This window comes from Sylvia atricapilla, chromosome 7 (genome assembly GCF_009819655.1).
Source record: "Sylvia atricapilla isolate bSylAtr1 chromosome 7, bSylAtr1.pri, whole genome shotgun sequence".
NCBI lineage: Eukaryota > Metazoa > Chordata > Aves > Passeriformes > Sylviidae > Sylvia > Sylvia atricapilla.
In genome coordinates, this window is record NC_089146.1 from 6,674,240 (window position 1) to 6,693,106 (window position 18,867).

An 18,867-nucleotide genomic window follows, 5' to 3' on the forward strand; every position below is an offset into this window, starting at 1 on the left:
GGATTTTGTCTAGTACAAAATGAAGTTTGTATTTTGTTGTCACATAGTCACACATTGTCACATAGATCATTATCAAAAGCTAAAACTTTGGTTTAGAACTTTGATTTCAATGGTGGCTGCCATGACAGGAATGTGCATGATACACTATTGGAGTAATTGGGAAACTTTCAAAGGCAGTAACCTCTGTATCTCACTGAGAGTGGAATGGGATTGTGTGTATCACAATACTGATGGGATATTGGTAAGTTTGGTTCAATTATTGTGAGGGTACTTGTGCTGTAAGAAAATTTTCTCTTTTAAAATTATGTAGTAAGTGTAAGGATCACTTTTTAGGGGGAGTAGATTAGGATGCTGTTTCATTTTGCTGTTTAGTTGCTTTTGGGCATCTATACTGCATTGCAAAATGTTTCTGTAGTTATCACTTGTGTTCCTTTGCTGCTGCTGGGCGAGCATTACAGTAACATGTTGTAAGGAGCAGCTTTTGGATTTGGGGGATCGGATTTACTTCTCCATAGTTGTATAGCAGTATAGAATATTTGTTAAATGCAACAGTTTTAACTTTCTCCATACAGAGAATCACTAAGTGGGAGTATTGGTAGGGAACTGAAGGGATAGACCTAACCTAGTGTGAGTAGAGTCTGTAACAATTTCCATTGCCTGACATTTGGTCCTAGCAACTGAAGATCAAAAAAACCTACCTGGAATTACAGGCTCCTGCTTAGAAGTGATGAAGAGAGGCAGGAGGGGATGGTGCATTTTTTGGATGGATATTGCACACTTTAAATAGAGGCAACAGGAGATATAAATAGGGATAACAGTAGTATTAACAGTATTAAGAATCCCCTGGGGTGGTTAAATACTGCTTGGGTTTTTTATTTGAGCTCAGGTTTGCTTCTCTACCTCCACCTCCACTGATGGGATGAAGAAGAAAGATACACTCGATTTAGTCTCTACTCTGCTGTTAGCTCCTGATGAAACAGACATTTTGGCTTAATGTATGTAAGTATTAATAGCTTTTTATTACCAGGTGGATTCAGAAAACAAGAAATAGGAATCTGAAACTTTCAGGTAAATAATTTTATGTCCAGTCATCTTATATTATCTTATATGTACAAACTTATGCCAGAAATTCAGCACTCTAGTATTAAATAAAAGTTTTGAAAAACACTTAAAACAAGAAATAATTGTTAGTAACTCTAGGTAATTACTTTCACCCTGGGTTAATATTTAATTAGCACAGAATTAAGACATCTGTGAAAGCCAATTTACATCAGTTTTGTTATATTACAGCACAAGAGAGATGAATAAATGGAGTAATATTTTATTGATCAGAAGCAATACTTCTCTCAGCAATTAAAATGCATTATTCATATGAACAAGGTGAAAATGAACAACTAAAAAAATAGCTTCACATTTTTTCCATTTTGTTCTTAGTGTAAGCAATAAATACAATGCCATAGCTTCTATTAATCTTATTTACATAGTACAATAAATGAATGTTGCCTGGTTGCCAGCCCAAATGTTTCTTGACATCAAAAGGAGTATATGTTGCAGCATTTCTACAGCCAAATACTCTTGTAGATCACCACCATGAAAACCTGCATAGCATAAATGCCAACATTAAACAACCGAGGGACCCTGCAATGCAGCCATTTATTAATTGAAGACAGTAGCATTAAAAATAGACATTTTCTCTCACTGAATCATAACATGCTGGTGTTACAGATAACAAATATAAGACAACTATTGCTGTAGCCCCTGTAGATTGATACAATAAATCCTCACTAAATAAAATTTAAAAAATTAAAAAGAAACAGCAAATAATAGCAGGTAATAAACAAATAATAATCTGCATGTTCAAAGGAATCTCACAGCCCCACCGAAAGAGAGTTTACTTCCATCCCAGAGAATACAGCTATGGACTATAACATTCTGTAAAGCAGAAGGGAGCCATGAAAAATCAGCACAACGATTTCATTTTAACTTATGATGACAGGAAAACATTTTAAGCAGCAGACCCTTCTCTGAGCTATGCAGAAACTGAAAAAAGGTGAGGTAGGAAGATAAAATAAGGAATTGGTATTTTCCAATGCAAATTAGAAAACAGGTTATCTAACCTCAGCAGGAGAAGGGAAATAGAGCTGTGCTATACCACACTTCACAGCCAGAAAGATTTCCTTGCACATCAAGCTGGATGTGTTTCTTTTCCAAAGTGAAGATGGGAGGTGTGTGTTCCTAGAAGGAATCTGTGATTGACCACCTAGAAGTAGGGTATTTCTGTATAAAAACAATTTTCCCTCCTAAGTTACCATGACAAGAGGACAGAGTGCATTCAGAAATACGTATTAACTGACAGAATCTACAGTCTGTTTAATTTCAACAGCCTCCCAGAGAGTGAAGCCTAATTAAAGTCTAATACCGTATTGCACTCTAAACCAACACCTAAGTGTTAATCACAGCAACAATCCACCAGGTACCATGAAATAATTGTCTAATAATATGGCATAAATGGCTTCCAGCACATTAAAGTGGACAGACACCTGCCTGGGCTTTGAGTCTCAGTGGTACCTGCACATTCTGCAAAAGGAACTCAAGACAGATCGATACCAGCTGATGATCTGGTCCCACAAATATAGAGCTGCTACACCTGGAGCAGGGATTTTCTGCACCACTGATAAAATCTGTTCTGAAGGTAAGTAACACTACACAGATCTGCAAAGAGAGTTCTAAGTAACCTCTAGTCATGTTGTAGCAGATACTGTCACTCTTAAAATTTCAGACTGTGACATGTGAGTGCCAGTTCTCACAATGTAGTGTACACTACACAATCCAACAGGTTCTTCAAATCACTCCCCTCAACTGACCAGACAGCTCTAGAGAAAAGGAGAAAGCTTTATTTGTGCATCCTAGCTGAGATTCTATATTGTGACACTAAATCATTACTAAAACACTTCCTGTATTCAAACTCCAGGCACAAGAACTGTAAAAAAAAAAAGTAAAGAAAAGTGCAAGTGGCATGAACTCGCCACATCCTCCTGTTTTCTTTCTAAGTACAAAGCATTTAACGCCTTATGAAGTCACAAAGTAATAAACAAGAAAAATTACCTAGACACTAGTAAAGCACAGAGAAAAGCTACTGCCAAAAATGTTTAAATGTCAAAGTCAAGGTGTTTTGTATACAAGAATTTTGTACGCTAAATTATTTCAAACTGGTCTCAGAAAGAGCTGTCTTCCAATTTTTTGACTGGACTACATGCACCAGAAATACGTCATTAGCAAAACAGTCTGTCACTGTTCTGGCATCTACTTTTGCTTCTGTCAAATTTTGATTTTTTCCCCACTTCAAGTAGACTTATCTGCAAATAAAATGTATACAATTTTTTCTCACATTTTTAATTTTCAGTGAACTCACCTCAACTCATGCCCTCATTCTGGAGCACTTTGTCATTTCACTTAACAAAACTACTATTTCTTTAAAGCGTAAAAATTTAACAGAAATATAAATTTCTATGAAGACATTTTCTCAAGACCTTCCTGACAACCTCTTAGTTTTCAGTGAGACCTTTATGCACCAGCAGAACCAAAGAAACAACATATAAGGTATTGTTCTTAGCAAATTAATCGAGACAGAGATTCAGAATCAACCAATCCAAAATAATATTGAAATTCTCAATCCAGTAAGTTTTGAACTTTTATAATACAATATTAATACTGGATTTTCCAAATAATGAGAATTACTAATATTAATTTGCTTGATTAGTCTGAGTCTCATATACTGGCTTTGAAGGTAGTGTATCATGTGCACTGTGTTCAGTTTTGCATGCTCATCTCAGACAACAAAAACAGCCACAAAATTAACCAAACCTTTGCCCCAAGAATGAAAGAATAAGTTTTCAAGCATATGGTCAGGGAAATCTGTAAAACTAAAATCAGAACAATGCTACAACAAATTCTGTACATGATCTTCTCCAGTTGATTACATTCCTCAAGCACACAGTGAAGTTCCCCCAGCTGCAGTTGTTACGAGGGTCTGGAGGGACTTACAGTGACTCAGGTTACTCCTTTGCTCTCCGGCAGTGAGGCCTCATCAGTCTTGTCTTTGTTAAATCCAGAAGAAACTTCCAGACAATTCAGGAGAAGGAGACACTTCTGAACATCCTGAAATAGCTTAAATAAAATTGCCCAGATCTTGGTGCAACATATTACACTGCAGTACATCAAGGTTCACACTGGAACTGGTGTCTCTGTGCTTGGTGTAAAACAGTGGGAAGAAAAACTGGCCAAACCAAAGCAAAACATTAATCTCTTTAACAAAAACAGCAGTATCTAGCTTTGAATCTCTTACCTCAGAATACCTGTCAGGCTTTTTTGACAGCCAAACAAATGCTGGACCAAAAAAAGAACCTGGAAAACTTATTGTAATTATTGCACCTACTTAAACCATTTTGCTTTACTCTATTTTAGGTTGAATTAAGACAACAGAGTACGGTATTTACACTCTAAGATTCTATAGGCAAATGAAGTGGCTTCAACACAGCACAGTTTTATACAAACTTCCAAGAAAATAAGAAATCCTTCATTGATTCCCTTTGTACAAAAATTTGCCAACTTTGTCTACACAGTAGAAACTGAAGAGGCAAAGTTTGTATCCTTATATAAATGCACATACATATATAGATATATATGTACAGATGTCCATACTGTATAGATACACAGAAACACAACCATACCTACGCGTGTGCGCATACACACGTACGAGAAACACGCTGCTTTAGTTTGCATCGTTCAGGAGAACAGCACACCCCCAGGTGGGTGAGATCCTCTGGCCATGAAGTCACAGGGTGGCAGCAGGGCAGCCCTCAGCCGTAGAGCTTGTCAGTCTTTAGTGCCACGCTGTCCATGTCGTGGTAGCCCTTGCCGTTGAGGTGCTCGCTGGTGCAGTCGTGGCTGTAGCCGTAGCCCTGCACGTCGCTGATGGTGGACACGGTGTAGGAGGCCGTGCGCAGGGCGTCCGAGTGGCTGAAGCTGTGCTCAAACTGGATCTTGTACTGGTTCCAGTGCCTCCTCAGCACGGCCTGCACCTGTGCCCATACAAAGAGCAAAGTGTGTAAACCACTGGGGGATGGTTCAGAAGTCCTGGACAAGGATACCTACCTACACGGCAGTTAGCACTTGAGACATTCTGAATTATTCACCACTAAGGCAAACGTTCTTTTCCAGCAAATTTGGAGTGATGTAATGGTATTTTACAATTGTAGTGTACTGGCTGCTCAGCAAAAGCCCAGGTTACGGGAGGAACAGCAGCCACACAATTTTCTGCTTCCTCCCCTGTGGACTGCAGTCCCGCGTAGACAGATCAGAAACAGAGGTGAAAAACTTCTGTTTCTTTAATTTCTGTTCAGACTTATTTTCAAAAGGCCACATCCTCAGCAGCTGTAAATTCATTTACTCTCAACAAACCATAATTTACATTTGCTATGGTTTTTGGCATATTGGGTCAGTCTTTGCCAATTTCTGACCATACCTTAAGCAAATGACTAGGAGGACAATTTCCTGAACTCCACATTTCTACCAGAGCTAAAAATAAAGCTGATAAAATAGCTGAAGGCCCATTGGTTTACATGCCTCCACTGAAAGGATGTGGTGTTTGTCATGGCCTTCCTCCCCTCAATATGGTTAAACACCTGTGCAGAGTGGAGTGATGAAGTGTCACATTCATGAAATTCACATGGAATTAGTCTTTCAGGGCAGGTGCCAAGTGGAATGCTAACAATGGTAATAGCTCCTGTTGTTGTTTTTTCAAACATTTTTCTATGTTAAAAAATACTGCCTACAGGTCATGAATATTTAATTCCCTTTTCAGCCAAACTTTGTACAGAAAGCAGTCCCAGCTATTACCAGTGGAAAAGTGACTGTCCCAGTTAATTGTTTATATTGTGAGTAAATATTTTTAGGATTTTCCATAGGTCTTTAGGGTTTATGTTTGCTTTCCATTTCCATTTCCCTCACACAATGGCTCCTTTTGTCTAATTTTACTCTGGCTTTAATCATGAAAAATAAAAATAAATACAAGAAAAGGGATGTAATTTTTAGACTTCCTGCAGTCTGGTATCAGAAACTTCTGTTTAAAGGAGAACCTCATATTTCTCAAATCCTTTACAAGGAATCGGCAGAGAGTGAGGAAAGAAGTATCAACTAATTAACATAAAAATTAGCATTTCAGGGCAAAGGAAGGGCTCTCTTACTGTTCATAAAAAAACTTTCTAATCCACTCTGAACATCTAAACACAAATCTTCAAACACTGAGAAAACTATCTTAACGCTTTTGAGTTTCAGGTCTTATTGCTTTTCATTTAAAAATTCTGTATTTCTTCAGAGTCTAAAGGCAGAGTTCTTGTTTCAGCATGGGAAGTTTTTGATTAATTAATATATGCATTGCATAGAACCTTAGAACTGAGCCAACACAGAACCATAAGTCTTTGCACAGGTTGAATCCATCTCCTGTAATCTATCATAAAGCTGAGATAAGAAGCATATTCAAAATTCCAGCTTTTCCAAAGAGGGAAGCTTGGAATTTAGTTTGGAATCAATCAGTCTGTGTTCATCACTAAGCTATGTTCTATTCATTCTCCTTTCACAGTCAGTTACTTCAATAAGCTCAGAGTTTGAATGTAGACACACATGCAAAAAATTACACATTGAGCAACTTTCACTTCAGAAAAGACAGGCTGGAGGTGGGGAAAATGCCAGCAACTGGAACTAAATGGCTTAACAAGGTCAAAGAAGTCTCTTGGCAGAGCAGGGAGATAAACTAGGCTTGCCAAGTTACACACTCCAGTCCTCTCCCACACTTCTCCTGGTTCCTTCAGTAACAATTGTTCATCTTACTTTTGCTTAATAACATTTGTTAACCGGTCCTAAAGGATACCCAAAGGATTCCATAACTCCTGAGAACCACCAGCATCCCTGTAAGGCAAGTGTACAGGTGTCTGGGGGCTGCTGCCAGGGAAAAGCAGTCCAGCTGCTCCAAGCCAAGGACAGGGAGCTGTAAAAAGGGTTTCCTGTAGGGGCAAACAGCATTTCCTCTCTGCCTGCCCCCATGCCCATCACACTCTCTCCGTGCATTTCTAACTGAGCCATGTATTCCTGGCATTCTTCCCAAAGCCTCTCTGTTACTGCTGGGTCAGGACTGCAACCTCTGTCCTGCTGTCTGTCTGTTCTTGTGGGGTCTTGTATCCTTTCATCTATTGTGAATGTCTTTCAGTCTTCTCTAACCTTCCAATCATTTATAGGAGAACATGGGAAAATTCAATTACACTGTGTTTAACAATGTGTGTGTCTGCCCACAAAGTGAAAATAGAACTTTTACCACTTTCTCCTCAGCTTTGAGCAGTGGCACAGAGCTGTAAATTCAGCTCAGGAGGGGTAGAACTTTGTTACAAGAAAGGATATTAAGGAAAGCATTGAATGAAAAATACCGCAGTAATATAATTGTGTTTCTCAGTCATTAAGAGAAGCTGGTCCCAGTGGAAGAGTCTTTCTTTCTTTTTCTCACCTTATAACTTAATAATGGCTGGATTTGATGAGTTTGCACCAAAGACTCCTTCCAGTCAGCCCTTTAAACACTGCTAGCTTGATGTTGGATATCAGACAAATTAAACAGCTCAGTAGCCACCCAGGAAAAAAGCAAACAAACCAAACCACAACACAGCCTCATCTATCTCATCTATTGTACAACAGATTGTATAACCTTGCAAACCTGAGACTATGATCTTCATGGCATCCTTTCTGTGGAGCAGTGAAACGAAAGAAAAAAGGCAAACAAACCCCAGTCTTACACAGATCATGTAGGTCATTATAGCACCTGTGACTGAAATTTTAACAGGAATCTTCTGATTTATCAGAGACCTGGGACAAGCTTCTCCTCTGACCACAGCCTCTATGACGCCAAAAGCCAAGCTAGGCCATCTGAAGCTGGAAAACGTGATGTGTTGAGAGCATCTTGCTCTGTGGGCTGCTGGCCCATGAGCAGAATGTGAGTGTCCTTGGGGAAGCCCTGCCACAGAAGATCCAAGCTTGCACATCCGCCCTGTCTGGAGGAGGTTTGTGACCAACAGCTGCAGGGCCTGTAAGAACTGGATCTGACAGGCCACCCCTGGCTGCTCTGCTCAGTGAGCTGGAGATGTTCCTTGGCTACAGTCTGCATCACATACCAACTATTTTTCTTACATTTCTTATTTTGTCTTCATAGAAGTTCTATCCTAGCAGATCACTTCTGTTCACTCTTTGGCCAGAAGTGTCTCGCTTGAACAGGATTTGACTCCTGCTATTTGATGCAGAATACACTAACATGTATAGTAACAGCTGGGAAAGGCTAAGACTTAGAGAGAAATTAGTACTTTTTATCATTTTTTAATTGCTAATATCCCACTAGGAATCCCTGCCCCACTGTCACTCCAAGTGTCAATCCCAACATCAGCATCACCTTTAAAACACAGACTCAGTGCAGCCAAGTGCTGGCAGCAGTGCCTGGTGCTGCCCCTCCTGCAATCCCTCAGGAGGAGCTGCTGTGAAGGGGCATGAGAAGCAGCCCCTGTGCAGCCCAGCTACGCTGCAGCTTTCAGGTGTGACTGCAGGGGAGCAGACGAGTGCCTGCAGCCCCACTTGCCAGGGCCAGAACCTTTTAGCAGACAAAGGAAACACATTTTCTCTGTGCTGATATTTTTCCTACCTACATTCTCCCCCTGGATTTCCTTACTGACACAGTTGTTTATAAAGCACTAAATCCCTTCTTGAACAAGGTGTACTGAAAATTATTAAAAAAAAACCCAACCCAAATAGTGGTCACTGAAACACTGAACCCAAAAGTGGTTTAAAAAGCATAAATTTCCACTCTCTAGAGAGCAAATACAAACATGTATGTTTAACTGAGGGCTATGGTCTAAAAATTGAATTCCTAAATTAATAAATGTTAAAATACCTAAATCCTCCTTTAAACACTATTCTGCCAGCAGATACTCAAGGAGTGATTCACTTATAAGCATTTGTAGGAGTTGTGGAAGAACTCATCGTTTACCCCTGATGAGACCATGGTGAATTTACAGGACGACTCAAATTTGGTTTTCCTTACACAGCAGAAGAGGACATGTTAAAAAATATGAGTTTGTAACAATGAAATATTAACAGATACAGGAATAGATGTCAAAATCATTCATAATTTAGAATTAAAAGCAGCCTTGGAAGAGGCACAAGGATGAAAACAGAACTGAGCAGTGGACATGTTGTTTTATAAAAACTGCAGAAATCTCAAGGTTTTCCACCTCTCCTCCCTAATTTTCCACTGGAGAGGAACAAACTGATTTTTTCCAAACACCTGTTTTTAGAAGGCATTCTGAACTATACTATGGCATTCTGAAGGCAACCTGAGCTTTCTGTGCTGTAGAAGGGAAAGAGTGTGTGAAATGTCAATGCAGAGGGAGGGCAAGTGGTCAGATCCCATCCTTAACATTTAAAGATGTTCTTGCTTTGAAGCAAATGTATGCAGGTACTTGAACCTGCATCTACTCGAAGGCCCCTGCCCTGAACTCAGAGAAAGACTATCTTCATCTTTTCTGGCTCCTTGGCAAAAAATCAGTGAGACTCATGCATTTGCATGGGGGGGATACACAACAAAGACACATAAATAAACCTTCAAAACTCATGGTAGTTTGATTGCAAATCTGTCAGCTTTGGACTTGGGAAGAGAAGGAAAGGCAATCTACATGAATCAATTTTATCATCAGCCAAATATTTACCTGTGACTAAAAAATACTGCCCAATAACACTACAGAAACACACTGACACAATTTTAAAACATCTGATAAAAAACCCTAAGGGTTCAGTCTTAAAAGAACATCTGGTTACTCCCACATTTCTACTTACAGCCTATACTGTAACCACACTAAATGTAGACCAAATGAGCAAACAGATGTGTAGGAGTAAGTATAACATTGTAATTGTTCCTCTGCCAGAAGTGTTGGCAAATTACCAGTTAAGTTTTTTGGTGGGGGTAGTTTGGTTCATTTGTTTTGGAGTTGCTGGGATTTTATTTTGCAAGCAAGAGCAACATTAACAATGTATTTTTTTTTTAGCCTTCCCACTATTTTGATCTCTGACATTAAGATGTGTATTCTCTGGACATGTACTCTCTACAGCCTGGGGCAAGAGTTTCTACATGAAAGTCACCCTGTGCACTCCAGGTACTTGACCTATCCAGGGTAACAGCCAAGCTTGTTAGCTTCAACAGGATCAATACCATTTATTGCTGAAACCTGGCACAATCCTCTAATGTCAGAGTAAGGTTTGTGCTTGGAACTGGCTGATCATGGTACCTTAAACATGCACTTCTAACCCACACAAACTCCTGCCCTAAGCACACCAAGCCGTGAGGGTCTGACTGTTGGAATGGTGCTTTTCACTTGTGCTAAAAAACACTTCTCCAAATCTCAGCCTAAAATTTTCCCAGAGAGTGTCATAAAACAATCCCAGACTCATAGAAGCAGTTTGGTTGGAAGAAGTCTTAGTGACCATCTAATTCCAGCCCCTGTCTGGGGTACAGCCACACCCAGCCCAGCAACACGTCTGCACTGTGCCCTGTTCCTGCTGCAGAAGGACAGGGATTCTCCAGGATAACATCCTGTACACCTTCCAACACAGACAAATAAACCTTCTGGGCAGAACATTTCAGTGTTATGATATTTACATGGACTTCATAGCAAAGTGACAACTCTATTCAGTTTCTTAATCAAGACAAATGTGTACAGCTTAGCACCCAAAAATCAGTCCTAACACACTTAATGGTGCCACGAATGATGGCATAGTCCTTTCCAAGCTCTGCTCTTGATATCCTGATACTTTGTTTTCTTCTTTTAATTTAGACAAATTTAGACATAAAATTTAAGAAAAAAAATTACCTCCTTAATTGCTGGAACAAAACCATATAAAAAGAAAAACTGTTAAAAATATAGCAAAAATTGTTACTCTACCTCGCCATTAAAGAAGCAGAAAATCGTAGCCACCAGCAGACCCTGTAAAATCAAAACAAAGGTTCTGCTTTAATTCATATGCATATGGGCTGTTTCAGGTGTGAGATAATTAAAGGTTTCTGGTAAAATTCAGATATAGATAGCAGAGAAAATGCAGGACAGATCACTAACAATATGGGACCAGCTTTCTGCCATGGTGTTTCTTTCCTTTGCAAATTGAAAGGCAATTAAATGAAAATTCAGCATACTGAGAAGTCAAAGACTACTGGATGAAGATCTTTAAGAACTGAAACCCCACAGTCATTTCTCTTTTCTCTGATTGCCATGCCAACTGCTCTGAGCTCAGGTGAGCTCAGGCTGCGTGCTGCTTCCCACCTGGTAGTGCATGAGGATGTGCATCACGTAGTCGTACACCTCCTCAGCGATCCGGCCCTCGGGTCGCCATGGGAACAGCACAAACTCGATGCCAAGGAGGGGGACCAGGATCAGGGTGGCTCTCACTGCTTTCATGTACAGGTTGGACTCAGCCTTGTGGGTGTCTTTCAGCTTGGTTATGAGAACACGGACGATATTCAGCAGGAAGAAAAGGTTCACCTGTCGGAAAAGAAAATGATGAGGAGGTCTGGAAAATGATCCCACACACTGATTTGTGAGACTGGGAACCAGACAGCACAAACTCACACTGCCTGGCTAACACTGTGATTGTACAAGAGATATCAGATAAGCATTTTTGAAAACACTTTTAAGTAACTGACATGTGGCTCTAACTTCCAATATCCACAGCCATTCCTCAAATTCTCTAAGCAAGTGGTAACAACTCACAGATCTTTCTCTCTGCCGTCAGTAACAGTGCATGGGTGAAGGATTGATTCTTTTCAGGTTGGTCAGGAGAGAGGATGATGCTTTTCCTTCCTTGCATTTAAATATGGTTCTTCAAAAAGCTACTTTTTATTTTTTAAACATGAATTCAGTAAATTTATAGAGAAGAAATAATAATAATAAAAAAGGCAAAATGCTGCAACAAGTATATTCCTCTAGACAAGCAGTGGATTTGGCATTCTCAGAGTGGCCAATGGTTGGATCTTTCAGTCTTTCAGCAGAGCTTCCAATGGGGCAAGCAATGAGATGATGCTCTATGTCACTCCCTTGCTTGTGCCTGAACTTGTCTACAAGTTATTCAAGACTGAACAACTACTGAACTTATTTATTTCCATAGTTACTAAGGCACTTTTTTGTTAGAAATGGTTCTGTTCCTTCAGTTTGACCAGAAAAAAAACCCCAATCTGTCATTATGAGCAAGCACAAAACTGATGCACACACACAGGTATGTGCATGGATACACACACACATCCGCCAAGGATGAGCAACCAGAGCAACAGCAGCCTCAGGGATGATCCCACCTCACCCACATCTCCCGTGCAGCACCTGGTGGAAGCTGCAGGTAGGTGGGACCCTGAGAGCTCAGCCACTCCATCCCCTTATCCAAGGCACAGAGACAGGACAGAGGTGCTCTGGGGAGCCGCTGTGGGAGGGAGAGACACCGGCTCTGCTCCCATCTCAGCTTCCACACGATTGTCTGCCCTTGCCAACAGCCAGAGACAAAAGGGGATAGGGGAAGAGGCTGGCAGACAGACAGACAGACAACCCCCTTCTAAAAGGCCTCAGAATTCCTGGTCTCGGAGGAGGCTCTGTCTTGCTATCGCACGAGTGCAAGCAGGGGAGGCATTTCAGACCGGGGGTGTCCCGCTGCCTCCACAGCCCTGGCAGAATTCTTGCTGTCAGTTCAGGCTTTCAGGATAAATAGCTGTGTGCTATGATAGCAACATGGCCCTTTAGAGATATGGGATGTTATTTATATTCTACTTACATGCTATTTAAATTATTCTAACAGGAAGTTGTTTTACATAGGAAACTACCGCATGAATTTCTCCTGGAAGCCTCCAGCTACCTTCAAGCTTTGTTTAAACAGCCAAGGTCTTCTGAGTCTTTCTCGAGGGATTTATTTAGATTTTATGTAGCCCAAGATCCCTATCCAACTTCCTATAGTACATGCAGACAATGAGTCTTTCCTCCATTTCTAAATTTAATCCTTCTCAAATCTACTTGTTCAACATTAACATGTCTCAAACACTTGAGTTTTCTGCCCTTTCATGTTTTGGTAGTACGGCCAATTCCTGTAACACTGTCCTTAAGTGCTAGCTGAAGACGAAAGTTGCAGCAGCCAGGCATAAATAGCAGCACCCAATGAGCTGTTTCTTTTACAATATGCACAGAGCTTTTCTATTTGTTTCACCCACCAAAACCAAAATGCACAAAATTAAGCATGTGAGGAGTTTGCAAATAGCTAAAAGGGCAACTAGAAAGCTGGAGGAGGGAAAGCAGAGGGCAGAGTTGAGTAGAACAGGGTGAGTGTCAGTACAAGTATGTAGCACCAATTTTTGATGAGTATCACTTCTGTCAGAAAATAAGAGCGAGATTGGGATGAACTGAATTTTTAATTAAAGTGATAAAACCAGGTCCTGGTTTTAAGTAAGGTGCTGAGTAGATTTTTACATTTGAGCCAAAGTAGGGCAGTGGAACTCCTCACACATTATCATCAAATTGACTGTGATGGTTTGGAAAAGCCCAAAGGAGCTCTGTTGTGCTATCTGCACAATGAACACAGAGTGACATAGCAACAGCACCCCAGTGACCTGAAAATTGAGCAGGAAGACTGAGCAAAAATAGAAACAAAGGCAGAGAAGGCAATCTTAGACAAAAGAAAAAAAAAAAAAAATTGGTGCCTATACTGGAAACTCAGGAGCGTTTAGGTTCTGGCTCGAGAGTGGCAGTGAACTGAAGTCAAGTTCCTAAGTCGATAGGGGTTGCAGGTTTTGAATTAAACTCTCCTCATGTCCCTGATATTTCTGTTTTTCTCCATGCTGAGTTTGCAGTAAGTAGTATAGTAATCCTTGTAGGTTTAAATTCTGTTCCAGGTCCTCCTTAGGATGATATAAACAGACCATTCTCACTCAAGGCACTCAGGTATTCTTAGATATGAGTTGGTAGCCATTGCTTGGCTTTTAGTGGAGTTGTGCAGCTGCATATCTTTGCCTGCTTGGACAAAACTGAGCATTGAACTTCTAAACTGGCACCGAGTTCAGCTTAAAGCCATTAAACACAAGTACATGAAATAAAAAGTGGGGAGCACCTGAGCTTCTCTCTAGCACACCTTCCCTCAGAACTTGTATCTGTAATGGTAACACTAACACATGATATTACAGGGAGAAAGGAACATCCCTGTATCAATATTTATATAAACAATGCCATACCTAAATAATGCATGGCATCCAAATAAACAAAATCACAAGAGCACTGGCACATCTGAAGTCTATACAGAAATCACTACTGCTTTCACTGAAGTGCAAGCCAATTCCTTTTCTCTTCCCCCTTCAATTTTGATCAATTATTTGTCTAGCATGAAACCTAACATCACCCTCTACTGTCCCATTCCCATCCTGTTTCTTTAATTGTGATTGCTTAGGCAGATAGTTGTAATTAAATGGTCAACTGAAGACAATTCCAATCAAAGTCCAACCTATGTCTGCTCCTGTTTCTTTGGCAGAAGAACTGACCACAGTTATGTAACAACAGGGACCATAAAAGCAGCGTTGTTTTTAACTTTATGTAATTGTAGGATTTTCAGTGATGTACAAGAGTTAAATTCCCAGTGGTTTCTGCCAATTCTCCCTGGCACCACTTGACAGTCCCCTTCACTTTCTTTGAGATCTGCTCCTGCAAATAGAAACAGTGTCTTCTCCCTCGCTATCTAATTTGCAGTCTAATATTGTTGCTTAAATGTCTACTAAAGCAGGTCATGCTTAGTAAAGTGTGGAAATTGTATCTGGCAAGCAAGCTGCTTAAGCAAATGAGGGTTCTGTTCACAAAGCCTAAACACATGCATTTGCCCTAACATGTTTAGTCCTGCCTTGTCTTTTCTGAATTGAAAAAAATAACCCACTTCTTTTATTGCTTCCAGAAAGGAAAGCAACTCCTTTAAAGTACCTTCACACCACAGGCAAGATGTACAGTTTAATCTGTTATTCCTGAATGATTTTCAAATAAATTTACTGATTGTACTGAGGCAAGAAAAGTACAAGAGAAACACTTTCAGTTGGGTCATGAAAAATATAGGGATACCAAAAGTGAACGAAGTTGTAAATTGAAAAGAGGATGGACAAAGATTCTGCCCAGATCAACCCCACAGAGATGATTACTATCCCTCCAGTAAAACCAAATGACATTCTGAATGTGGCCTTGAATAGAAACAAGGCCTGATCATTTGGGATGGATCCAGTGCCTTTGAATCCCACAGGATTGGCCACTTGCAGTGTGATTTTTGTGGAGGCCACTGCTTAGAAGGAGAAAAAATGACCTTGCATCCTAAAATGAGGTCACTTCATGGAAGATAATAGAGTCTTGTAGCTTTTACACAAATTTTGACATTGCTATTTAAAGAAAATTCTAATACAAATTACCGCTCAGCTTGAAAGAGCTTTTACTTAAGTGATATATCTGTGGAGACACCAGAACAATGGAAGTAACAACCCACAAAAAAACCCCTTATACTTTTCTGTGAAAACAGGGTTTTATCTTTTGTGTAAAGCAGAGAGAATAAAAATTGAAAGGATGTAGAATTGGGTTTAAGTTCACAGATCAGAGCACAGCAGATCCTTACATAAAACAGATACAGCAGACCTGACTGACAGGACAAGAGATTACCAGTGATAATTCACACCCCAAGGGTCACAGCTCTCAATAAATTCATGGGCATTGCTCTGGCTGCCCACACAGAGGGGCTCAGGTGTGTCATTGCAGTCCTCAAAGTTTAACTTCACTAGTTAATTTCACTGTGAATGAAAAAGGGAGTCACAAGAATCCCAGGATTTACACAAAGGTCTTCTGAGAGAATACTCTACCCATGGAATGCTCTCCACAGGTACTCATTAACAAGTTAGCAGAAGAGGAAATTGTAGATCAGAAAGTGAAATTATTTCCATAAAGTTCCTGAAGGTTTTCACTGTTAATCAACTTCCTTTTGTGAACTGAAAAGCAGGGAGAAAGTCAGCAGCCATGGACCCAGCAATTTGGCCAGATCAGCTCGAGATTTCTGTTACAATAAAACAAATGACTGTCATTCACAGTTGGGGGCTAATCACATATGGAATGCCTGTATGCTAATTATGTTCATTATTTTGTTTATTTCTACTTAGCAACAATCTACTGTCTGAATTTCATAGGGTAAATCCAGTCGTAGTGCAGTGGACATACAAGACTGATTTTATGCAGTCATGTCCTCTGTTACTCACCTAGAACTTCATTTAGTAGTGAACACTGAATAGAGCTGGCATGAACTTGAGGTGTCAGACAGAACACCGTGCTCTAAGATTTCAGGAGCGCTCCAGAAACAGAGGAGCTGCAACACCCCAGCGGCCAAAGCAGACAGTGCTGCAGCAGTATCAGAACAGGGGCAGTCACAGGTACTGGCAGAACCATTTGCACTGGCTCTCTCACCATGTGCCTGCTGTAGCTTCTCTCCATCTCATATTCCCACCCGCACTCAGTCTTGGGGCACAAACTCCCTCTCCCTGAATCTCACTCTGGTGGCTGCTTGGCCACAGCACAGGGACACAGTGAGGCTTCTAGCAGGGTCCACCTGGCAATTAGGCTGGGCATGAGAGGCATTCTCAGTCCAAGGAAGGATTTCAGATTTCCCTCCAGTGCTCCAGCTAAGGTTCAGTCCTTCCTTGTCTCTAGCATTTGAGTGCAGTAATAATCAACACTGCACACCCTGAGTTACCCAAAGGACCAGAGGCACACATCCTTAATAAGGCCAAGTTCTTGTATCTTGTGTGCCTGAGGCACCTGCTGGGTTAAGCAGCAGACTCACAAGTGATACTGACCTCTAAATGGTAGATTAAAGCTCTTACCATTATAAGCCCTTCAAGAGCAGCCAGAAATTAAACAAGAAAACAAAATATTATTTGAAAAATGCTTACCAAGAGAGCAGCACAAATAGGGCCATGGATGATGTAAAGCAGATGAGTATCAGAGCTGATCCAACAACTACAGAAAACAAACAGGAAAAAGAAAAAAAAACCATTTATTAGCTTTGGTTTATTTTCCACCTTAAAGAAAACACAGAAGTTTTGCAAGCTGAAGCTACTTACTTGTCATTGTAATATAAACTTCTTGCAACAGCATGTATGCAGGCAGGGATCAGTGGAAAACCTGTGGAGAGAAAACAAGTATTTTCTTCATTAGTAAAATCTGGTTAATCATAAAGTAAACTTGCATATCTTGCATGAATCTTCTGTATTTTCACCTCACCCAAACTATATACCTGCAGAGAAAATAAACTAACACAGACCAATTTAAAGTTTCTTTTCTTAGATTTCTTTCTGAGGGCTGTGTGAAACCTTATTCCCACTGACTTGCCAAGAAATCCACAGCAACACACAGGAAAAGCAAATCAACTTTTCACTTTTCAGAACATAACAAGTGATCTTCATTAACACAAATGGTTTTCTGGCTGCATTCTGCAGTACCACCAAACAGGAAGATAATATTAAAATGGTGATTGCATTCATGAGCACAGCTTTAACAGCATGACCAGTGGTGAGCATGTTCTCACTGGCGTGAGCACAAAGTATCAACACCTGCTGTCTTTAGAAAACAACTTTGAAATTAGACTCAGGAAATCAAGCCAAATGAAAAAATTTAGAAAGAATAAGCAAATTATTAATCTGGGGCCCTTGACACTTTGGTGGTACCTTATCTTCAGGAGCTGCTGAGCACCTGTGACCTTCCAGCCACACCTCAGCTGTGCCTGCAGTGGGACAGTGACCCAGGTACCAACACACTGGAGCTGAGTGGGCCAATACAGCAAGGCTGCCAGAGCCTTCACCTTCACTCTGTGAATAAGCCCTTGTGCATTATCTGAGGGGAGCAGGCTTGCCTTGTTAGTTTTGATACCGATACTACTTGAGATCTTCAGTTACAGCCATTCTGTGTTTGCTTAGAGAACAATACAGGTCAAATGGAACCGCTGGAAAAATAAATCCTCAGCCATCTCTAACTCGGTTCTGACCCTCCACCCTAGGCACGGCGAGACTTCTCTGAAAACAAACTTCCATTCCTGAATAAACATCTTCGAGGTGAGGAATAATGAATAATTACTTCTTAAGGTCTTTTTTATAATAGGAGGCTATTTTCTCTGTACAAAGGAGGAGTCACTTCCTGACTCCAGAAAAGCATAATCTCTCTCTCGGCAGAGGTACACACAACTTCCTACATGAATATTTCTAAGCTTGTTAAAACACTACAGACAAAGAACTGGAGTCTGCCATCATCACTCAAAGCTCAGAGAGGCAAAGGCAGAGATGTTAGAAGGAGGAAAAGGCTGCACTAACATGAAAATACACAAGGTGAAATCACATACCCCAGCCAAGAAGGTAATACCACATCAGGTGCTGCTTCTCAGCAAAAACAGCCACCACAATCAGAGTGTGCAAGTAAATGCCTTCACACAGCATCCAAAAGTAGTTGCAACCCATCAGGTACAGGTAGATGAACTGTGACACTTTGCAGCTAACCTGCACAGAAAAAAAAAAAAAAAAGCAGAGTATAATTTAAATTTTTAATTTGCAGAAATCTCAGAGCTTTATTTGCAAAGTGGAAAAAAAACCCCAAAAAAACCACTGGAGGTAATGTTTATTCTGTTTCCACTGCAATTACGTATTTATTTACTTTTTAAAATAGATTTTTTAAGGCATTACAATCCCATACTTTATGGTAACATATA

The 18,867-nt window shown here is 40.4% G+C and overlaps 1 protein-coding gene across 1 annotated transcript in view; it reads right to left on the reverse strand.

The window, feature by feature from the left end:
* Positions 1–998: 998 nt before the first annotated feature.
* CALCRL (calcitonin receptor like receptor) overlaps positions 999–18,867 on the reverse strand; it is a 63,271-nt gene continuing 45,402 nt past the window's right edge. The window contains exons 8-13 of the mRNA XM_066322504.1: positions 18,505–18,658; positions 17,234–17,294; positions 17,063–17,129; positions 11,400–11,618; positions 11,025–11,066; positions 999–5,081 (exon numbers count right to left, since the gene is read on the reverse strand). Of these exons, the coding sequence (XP_066178601.1) occupies positions 4,860–5,081; positions 11,025–11,066; positions 11,400–11,618; positions 17,063–17,129; positions 17,234–17,294; positions 18,505–18,658 (765 nt within the window). The 3' untranslated portion in view covers positions 999–4,859. The remainder of the gene's footprint in view (positions 5,082–11,024; positions 11,067–11,399; positions 11,619–17,062; positions 17,130–17,233; positions 17,295–18,504; positions 18,659–18,867) is intronic.